Here is a 9568-nt window from a genome sequence, read left to right as displayed (position 1 = left end):
ACAGGACCTCAGAAAATGTGTTGTATGACTTCAGTTTGGGCTGCATTTGTGGAGTCAGGAACTAGGAAATTTATCTTTCAAGAGCTGCTTTCCTACACAGTCAATACTCTGCTTCTCTGTGTTTTTGATCTTTTCCAAGCCCCGTTCCACATTGTTAATTTTGGAACATCTGGTCTTTTCTGGCAGTTAAGGATAAGTTGATAAAATAAAAAAAGAACTGTTGGTTTTACTTCACTTTCCCCTTCTTGGAAATGCAGGTGATTCCTAAAAGCAACTGGTCCTTGCTCCTCTGTGACTGGCCAAAACACACTGAGAGGGGAGGGGCAGAAACTAGAAGGTCTATAAGTCCTGCAGAGGAAGGAGGAGTGGGTTTCATGTGACAAGACTGGACTACTGTAGAGCGTGGTTTCTGCAGCTGAATTCCAGTGAGTGCACACACTGGACTTGGGATTCTCTGGTAAGTGGACAGGGGCATTCAGATCTAACTTCTAACCCTCACCTTCTCTCTTTTCTAAAGAGCTGAGAGGTAATAAGGCATTGAGGAGCATGCCCTGATAGTGGGGATCCTCAGTTTAAAGCTGGGGTGCTTGGGTAAAAGGTGGACAGGACTGCCTCATGGATGGTCTTAGCCAATTCTTCAGGTTGAGGTAAACCTAAAGGAAATGATCTGGATATTGATTTTGATAATAAACATTTTCAATCATTTTTGGCTTGTCGGACATGGCTGTAAATAGCTGCTTCTGGTGATAGAATATCTCTACCTTGTGCATGAGGTTGTTGTACGTTACATTCATCTTGTTTCCCAGTTCAGAGTCAACTATTAAATTCCTTACATTCCAAGGCCCCTGGTCTATAGAGAAGAGGTCTCTCTGAACGCTGCTTTTGATGGAGCTGGCTGTGGAAATCTGTGCCTGAAGAATCTTGTAAACTGTGGTCTTCTTTATTGTAAAGCAGGGGTGCTAAGGATCTTCTCTCCGCCTGTGAGGAACATGTCAGGATGTGGTGACAGCTGTCACTTAGGCTGGGGGGGGGGCTGTTGTAATGATTGCTCTGTCACAGCCTTCTCGTTCCCTCAGTTCATACTCAGTAGAAAGACCATGCAGACAACTGACACATTGGTATCTGAACCACAAATTCAAGAACAGAGAGAATGAGAGGGGAAAACCTGAAAGATGAGAACAGCTTGTGTGCTTCAGGGACATTCTGTCTGTGTCCTGTGGGTGACTGTCCCCTTCAACAGTAAATCTGGCTATGGAGTTTATGTAATCAGGTTTAGCTGCCCTTTTAGGACATTCTCTTTACTCACCTCTTCCTACCCTGTGCCTACAATCAGACTGCTATCTGAGGTGCATGGTAGAGTGGGAGGATGACAGCTAATGATCCCAGATGAATAGACATTATGGGGCAGCAAGTGCTGTGGAGAGACAGAAACATGGTGAGAGGGTGGTGAAAGATGCAGGCAGGTACACTTTTCTATCTCAATGACAATGTCAATGCTAAAGCCTGCCTAGAGAAAGCAGAACCTAGAGAAAGGTCATTAATACCCATGTAAATATTTGGGGAAGGAAAAAAAGCAGTCACTAAGTTGAAAGTCCTGGAATGAGAAGATAGACTGAGATGCCAGGGTGTCCGGAATTCAGGCACCAGATGTCCCAGAAGTGTAATAATTATATTCAAAGGTATGTTGTATGTAGCATGTGCACTTTATACCTAATGTGTGGCCTGAGTGAAATTGGAATTCTTATGGTACATTTCAGGATTGACGTGACGTGATATGATTTCAGTGTCATAACTCTGGCTGTTTGATCATCCATGTTGTTGTAAGAACCATAACAGGAAATGTAGCAATGCCCATGACATGCTCAAAGCTGGTACTGAGAAGGTATTGAAGAAGATAATGTAGGCAGAGTTATCAATTGTGCTTGGATTTGGAAATAGAGATTAAGTCTACAAACTGATTTGGTAGAGGTGAGACAGACAGAGGAGACTCCAGGGTGACAATGGGGATTTGCTGTCTCCTTAACTAATGGTGAGATCCTTGTACTGCTATTGAGGACTTTAAGGCAGACTTGTGGAGAATAAAAGGGCAGAAATATGAGATCTGAGCTACCTAAATACCCAACGATCAAACTCAAGTCCTTGAATCTGTCAGCAAGTGTATTTACCTGCTAAGCCATCATGATGAACTTGATATTCATTTTATTGAGACAGGGTCTCAAATAGCCCAGGCTAGCCTCTAACTCACTGTGTACCAAGGATCACCTGAAAGTACTGAACCTTTTACATCTACTCCATGTGTAGCAGAACTACAGGGATCCACAAGCACCTGCATTTGATGAGGTGCTAGGGATTGAACCCAAGGCTGTAGTCATGCTGGGAAAGCTCACTACCAGCTGATCTACATCTCCAGCACACAGTTAGATAAGTGATGACTTGGAAATATTGTATTGAAGAAAAGGATTTTAACAGTAACAGAAAGAAGTTTTATATTATTCCAAGTTTATATTCTTCATACAGATGAATTCCAAGTCACAGATAAGACAAAAGAAAGGTAAATCTAGAAAAATTAAAAATTATTTCAACAAAATACAGTAGTTGGGCCTACTGACGTATTTTGAAAAATCAATAAAGCAGACAAATTACATTTACGTGATCATTTGAGATTTCACGTTAATTAAATACTGATGTCAATTATAATTCATTATTATTTATTTTTCAGTGTGAAAAACTAGATGTGCGTTGATTTAATTTCTATTCATCTGAAGGCACACACTGAAAGAAGTGTGCCCAGATGGAGAAAACATCTTGGATGTGATATACAACACTGCAGTCAGGTTAGATGAGCACAGTTGCATTTGTTTTTGTTTTTCTTGATGCTGGCTAAAGCACTCATGCTGTTTTTTATATAATTTTCCCTTACTTTACTTAAGTTTTAATTTCTCCATAATTAAGGGTTTAATTGAAAACTAGAAGAAATTTATCCTAATTTCCTTCCTACTCCTTTTATACACACTATGACCAAAAGGATTTTGAAAAAAGAAATTATTTTTTTGGGTTTACCCACTCTGCTCACACTCCATTGCTGAGGGAATTCAGAGTAGAAACTTTACCAGAATAAAAGCAAGAACAATGAGAGAATGCTGTTTACTGACTGGCTCCCCGTAGTTAGACACCCCTTCCTTATATTTCCAAGGACCACCAGCCCAAGGATCCCACCCAGATTAAGCTGAGATTTCTCATATCAATCCTCAATCAAAAAAATGTTTTATAGGCATACCCCAAGTTCATTCCAAGAGGGGAAATGCCTCAAATGAGATTTTCTCCTCCAATCGGACTACAGCTGGTATCTTTTTGACAAGAATAAAAAATCAGCAGAAAATGTACGGGAAAGAGTCAATATCAGAACATAAGTAAGGCTGCAGCACAGTGAAGAAACACTGTGCTAAGGACAAAGTCATCTTTGATCTTTTGCAACTTACTGTCTCTTCCTTTTTTTCAGTGATTAATTTTTTTTTATCAGAATCATGGGTCAGTTATTCTCTGACACATCTAACAATGAAGACAATGGAGATTTGGTGTCCAGCGCCACTAAATATTTTGTGAAGTTTAAGGCAGAAAACAAAATCATTTCTCAGGAGACCATTCATTTAATAGAACTTCATCTGAAAAAAGGAAACATTCAAGGAGCAAACTCTGTAATCAATGATGCCTTAAAAAATATTGATAGTGCCCCAATAAACATTGCTGTGACTGGAGAGTCTGGAGCAGGGAAGTCCAGCTTCATAAATGCCCTGAGAGGGATTGGACCTGAAGACCAAGATGCAGCTGAAGTGGGGGTAATTGAGACAACTATGATGAGAACTTCATACCAACACCCCAAAACTGAAACATTGGTTTTATGGGACCTGCCTGGCATTGGAACTATGAACTTTCCGCCAAAAGATTATCTGGAGAAAGTGCAAATACAAGAGTATGATTTCTTTCTTATTGTTTCTGCCACACGTCTTACAAAACATGAACTAGACCTTGCCAAAGCAATCAGATTCATGAAAAAGAATTATTACTTTGTAAGAACCAAGGTGGACAATGATTTACAAAATGAAAAGGAATCCAAACCACGTAACTTTAACAAAGCAAAGACCCTGCAGCAGATGAGAAGCTACTCTGAAAATACCTTCAGTCAGAATAACATGGATATTCCACAGATTTTCTTGATTTCGAACAGACATTTATCTGACTATGACTTTCCAGTTCTGATGGACACTCTGATTAAGGATCTTCCTAATCAAAAGCGCCACAATTTTATGCTTTCCTTACCTAATATCACAGAGGCAGCCATTGACAGAAAGAACAAGTCTATGCAGCAGTATATTTGGTTGGAAGCCTTCAAGGCTGGAATTTTGTCTACTGTTCCTGTAGTGGGCATGATCAGGGATGATATGGAGAAGCTGAAGGAGAAGTTAAACCACTATCGAGTCCTCTTTGGAGTGGATGATGAATCAGTGGAATTCATGGCTAAGGATTCTCAAGTGCCTGTTGAACAGCTGAAAAAAATCATTAAATCACCTTTTTTGTTAGAAACTAAGAATAAAGAAACATTAGGAGAAATGTTGTTAAAATATTTGGAGATATTTGCCTCAGCTAATGGTGGGCTCCTTGCTACAGGTCTTTACTTTAGAAAAACCTTTTACTTCGAATTTCTTTTCCTTGACACAGTGACTGAAGATGCCAAAGTTCTCCTTAGAGAGACATATTCAAAAATATAGTTCAAATTCAACTCATTCACAGCTACTGACCATGACAAGATCAAATGGTTAATGCCAGGAAGTTACTGGATAAATTCCCTCATGATATCTTTTTTTTACACTAGCCAATCCTCTACCACTATGGGACAAACTAAGGGTAAGAGTCATGTGTGTTAATATATCAGAACCTGACAACCCCAACTTTAGCACTCTACCATCCCCCTTGTCTTTTAGCTCCACATGCACATTTGAGTACAAATGCACAAGCACACACACATATATGAATGCATACATGCATACATGCACACACACAGTGCATAAAGCACTTGCCGTGCCATCCATGCAGATAGAAGGAGCAGAGATCAATTTGCACAACCTGTATAAATGTTGAGTGAGTGTGACAGGCACCTTGTACTCCAAACTCAGAATGCAGAAACAGTGGAACCATGGAGCAAGCTGGCCAGCTAGAGCAAGTAAATCTGCAAGCTCTGGTTCAGCTGTCAGACTCTGCCTTGGAAAATGACAGGAAGCATTTGAAGATAAGGCCTAACATAAGGCAGACCTGCCTAGACACATGTGAACATGCATACCATACTGAGAGACACATTTTAATATGAAATAAAATGAAACTCAGGAAGTAAAAAAATCTAAAGTCTTACAAACTACTGTTGTGAGATATAAATTGTAAGATGTGCCCAATGTGGGCAACTACAGCCACATAAAATTTGAGAGACTTTAATAAAAAATTTCAAACACAAAAGAACAGAGTTTAGTGCAGCGTCTTGGTAGTTACATTTTTATTTTCCAATGGGCTCTGTTTGCTGGTGGCAAGCGAAGGCACAGAAGCTCCTTTATGGGTGGACTTCCTGACTCAGCATTGGCATTGAAGGCTGCTCAGCTTCTTTAGGAAAGGGATTACTGGTCCGTGCTAGTTGCACAAACAACTCTGGCTCTTTCAGGAGATGAAGCACTTAAATGGGGTATGTGAGCAGCATGTTACAAATTGCTTAATGGTGATATAGATGCAGTGAACATTCCTCTGCCATGTTGGAGTGGGTGACGTCAACAGGCAGGGCAACAGAGTTGGTTCTAGTCAGCCTACTTAGCTTTTTTTTAAAAAAAAAAAATGTGCTCTGGTCAAAAAAATACTTGCAGATACACACTCAATACAGACAAATTTAGATTTTTTTTAAAAAGACCTCTAAACGGGTCACAGTGTTGCATAAAAGGCTGAGAGAGAGAGGGGAAAACGTATATAGACAGTTATAATATACAAGAGTACAGACATTCTTATATTAAAGGAGTAAAAATAATTAAATATTAAACTTGAAGAAAAAGTAAGAATAAGAAAAATGAGCCATGTGAAGATGGAATATACACCAAAAGTCTGGATTATGTATAGTACTATGTTTTATTTTAATTTTTGACTGTGAATGAGCTAAATAAAGAGAAATATTTGATTCTGGGGGCTGTTAAGCTAAACCAACATATATATTTTAAAGGTATCTTGACTTCAAAATTTGGGTCTAAGGATATGTTGTTTGGAAAAGCAGTTTTGCTTTTTTTCCCACAGAAGATGAGAACCTGTGGATTCCTTCCAAAGTAATGTGGTTTAATGAACCAAGACCCTATGAAAAGTTTCAACAGACCCCAAAATTACCTCGCCCAACAGAAAGTAAGAAGCAGATTGAAGAGAACTATATCCAAATTCCCAAATATCCTTTATAAATGTTTGTTTGCATTTAAAGGGGGATATGCGATAGAAATGAATACTTTGAATTTCTTTAGATCTTTGTTTATTGATACAAACTTTTAGCTCAATTTTGTTATATGTTTATTTCTGTTCTTGTTTAAGGTATTGTGTTTGTGAATTTTATTTAAAAATATAATGTATACTTAAGAAAAACAGATTAATAATCATTTGTAATAGTCAAACTTATAGTCATTTTATTTGGGCTGTCTAGATTTAGAGACATATTTCAGATGGATAGGTATATTTGAAATCTTTCTAAGATATGCAGAATATGACATATAAATGTTTTAAGAACTTAAACTCTTCTCAACAGTAAGACATGTTTGCTTCTGGCAGCACCAATTACTGCAGAGAGAAGCTCATTATGAAATTTGCCTTCAATGTAACAAGGGTAGCCATTTGGGAAAGAAACTCTTTTGCCTGGAGTCATAGATGGTATGCTGTATGAACTGGACATGCAGGACTCACAAAAATAACTGCTAAACTAGCCTAAAGGTGAGACAGTCCTTCAGGGTTCCTGCTTCATAAAAGAGTCTGCCAGACGTTCTGCCAGATACAGAAGAAAGTGAATGACAAACTGTCAATAGAGGCAAAACAGTCTTTGAAATTTCCTGCTTCACAGAAAAGTCTACAAGACACGCTGGGCATGTAGGATGAAGATGGATGCCCCAGTGTTACAGAAGAACTTTGGTTGACTATCCAGGCCATGAGATGTCTTTGTCAATTCTAGAGTTTTGGAAGTTTTTGAAAATGCACTTTCTGTTAACTTAAGTAATAATAAAACCTTTGGGTGTCTTTGATATAGTTGAAGAATAGATTATTATAATTATAGTTTTACTTAGTTATGATAAAAAATAGATAAAAAATATTGTAACTGTAATTCTTGCTTGATACCTTTTTTAGGTTTAATTTTGCTATGTCAAAATTAAAACCTTCCATTTTATTTAGGCAGAAAAAAGGGTGATGTGGGATTCCCCTCTGTATGCTGTGAATGTGTTCTTTTGCCATTGGTTAATGAGTAATACTGCTTTGACCTACAGAAAAATAGAACAGAGAAAGACAGAATTCCAAGCAGAGACAGAGAAGAAAATATGTAGAGTCAAAGAGATGCCATGTAGCTGCTGAAGGAGAAAGATGCCCACCAGTAAACCACAACCTTGTGGTGGTACATAGATTAATAGAAATGGGTTAATTTAGGATATAAGAAATAGCCAGGAATATATCTAAGTCATTGGCCAAGCAGTGTTATAATTAATATAGTTTCTATGTGATTATTTTGAGTTTGGGCATCCGGGAAACAAATGAGCAGCCTCTGCCTACAAAGTAAAAACAAAAATCTAAGTAAATAACACTTGTCTCCGGCATTCCAGAGTTGGGGTATGAATATAGTTTCTCATTAGGAACCTCCAAACAGACCATAAGCTTTAGGCTTGGCTTTCACAACCCAAGAAGCAGACAGAATCAGCCACCAAAGCTGGGAAAGTATCCACATCACTTAGCAGTTTAAAGGTTCATGAGGTCAAAAAATGCTAAATGATATATAGTAAAAAAAGATTCAGAGAGAAAAAAAAACCTGTAAACAGGTTCCAGTGTGTTTTACAATGTACATACACTTAAGAAAAAAATTTTGGGATAGCCACAGGAAGAAATATATTAAAAATAATGAAGTCTTAAAGAGACAATAAAAGTAAGAGAAAAAAGCCACATTAAATGGGAAATATACAAGGAATTTGTATAGTATTGTGTTGAAGTTTTTGAATGCTGATGGGCAAAAGACAACTGTTCGGAGATATGGACTGAAAAATTGAACCAACCTATATACTTTAGGACTATCTTAACTTTAAAAATTAAGTCAAAAACATATTTTGTCAAATGGAAATCAAAAATGCTTTGCAGTTTTATTCCCACAGGAAACAAGAAGCTTTTGGTTCCTTCAGGAATAATATGGATCAGCTTTGAACAATGAGACCTCCTGAATCTTGACAGTTGATAAATATCTATAAAGGTTATAGCTGATCTTCCCAGGACTTGGTCATTATCCCAATTTTCCACAGGGACCCCTAAATATGCCTATGCCCACACACAACAGAATGCAATTTGGAGAACATGATGCCCATATTTCCAAGAGGAATGTGGGAGGCTTTTGGTTATTTGGTGGGTTATGGATGTTTCCTATCATTTAGGGAAATATAGGAATCTAGGATAAAAAGACAACTATTAATCTCTGGTATTTTGCATTGTCCATGAATTCTAGTATATTGATACAAATTTAAAGTTAATTTTGTAACACTGTATATATGTTTCTACTCTTTTGGGGGATATTGTGCTTATGCAATTCATTTAAAGATGCAATGTATAAGAACATGTTGAAAAACACAAATCATGGTAGTGAATGGTCTGTGGTGAGGAGGAAGGATGGGCACATGGGTGAGAAAGGAAAAGACAGAAGAAGGGACAGTGAGGAATCTACATGGAGCAGGGAGGCTCACTCAGTCTTCCCCTCTATGTCTTCCACTTCTTCCCACGTTCCTTGTGGGCACCGTTTATGAATAGCAAGCAGCTATAATAGTTTCTATTCCACATTCCTAGCAATGACTGGAAATGCAACTCTCCTTGCTATTTTTAACTAAGCAATCATTGGGAGTCCTGCATTCCTTCCCCTGTCAAAACAGTTCTCAGTTTTCACTAAACACTGTGAGCAGACAGGCCTCCAGGGCCTGATCCAGCCTGAAGGAAAAAAAATAACAACAAGACTCTGCCCGATACTTCCTCTCTCTTCCTATCCCACCCAGCTTGCATCCACAACCCTCCCCGCCCCCTCCGTCTGACTCCCTTCCCTCTTTGACCACATAACATCTCCCAGCCCAGCCTGTTCGGGCTCTAGGACCGAATCCGAATCGGCAGGGCAAAGGGAGGGTGCTAGCTCCTTTGTCCCCACTAGCCTGCCTGCAGCAAGCTAGGTAGGTCCTTTGTTTACGAGACACCTAGCAGCAAGGAGTTCCGGTCCAGGCACCAGGAGAGACATCTCTGGGGTGAGTGAGTTTCTGACCGCGGCAGCAGCCCGGGACAG

The 9568-nt window shown here is 38.8% G+C and overlaps 2 protein-coding genes across 2 annotated transcripts in view; both read left to right on the top strand.

Annotated features, from left to right (window-relative positions):
* The first annotated feature begins 367 nt into the window (after positions 1 to 367).
* LOC126511117 (interferon-inducible GTPase 1-like) overlaps positions 368 to 9568 on the top strand; it is a 26963-nt gene continuing 17762 nt past the window's right edge. The window contains exon 1 of the mRNA XM_050158026.1: positions 368 to 457. The gene's annotated coding sequence lies outside the window, so the exon portion shown is untranslated. The remainder of the gene's footprint in view (positions 458 to 9568) is intronic.
* Positions 3514 to 9246, top strand: LOC126511118 (interferon-inducible GTPase 1-like). The gene has a single exon (XM_050158027.1). The coding sequence runs from the start codon at positions 3525 to 3527 to the stop codon at positions 4764 to 4766; it is 1242 nt and encodes a 413-aa protein (XP_050013984.1). The 5' UTR covers positions 3514 to 3524; the 3' UTR covers positions 4767 to 9246.

The sequence above is a fragment of the Alexandromys fortis genome, unplaced genomic scaffold (assembly GCF_014885135.2).
Source record: "Alexandromys fortis isolate MF-2015 unplaced genomic scaffold, M_Fortis_MF-2015_v1.1 scaffold_94, whole genome shotgun sequence".
Lineage (NCBI taxonomy): Eukaryota > Metazoa > Chordata > Mammalia > Rodentia > Cricetidae > Alexandromys > Alexandromys fortis.
The sequence above is the reverse complement of the archived record's forward strand: the minus strand, read 5'-3'. Positions and strand labels throughout refer to the sequence as shown.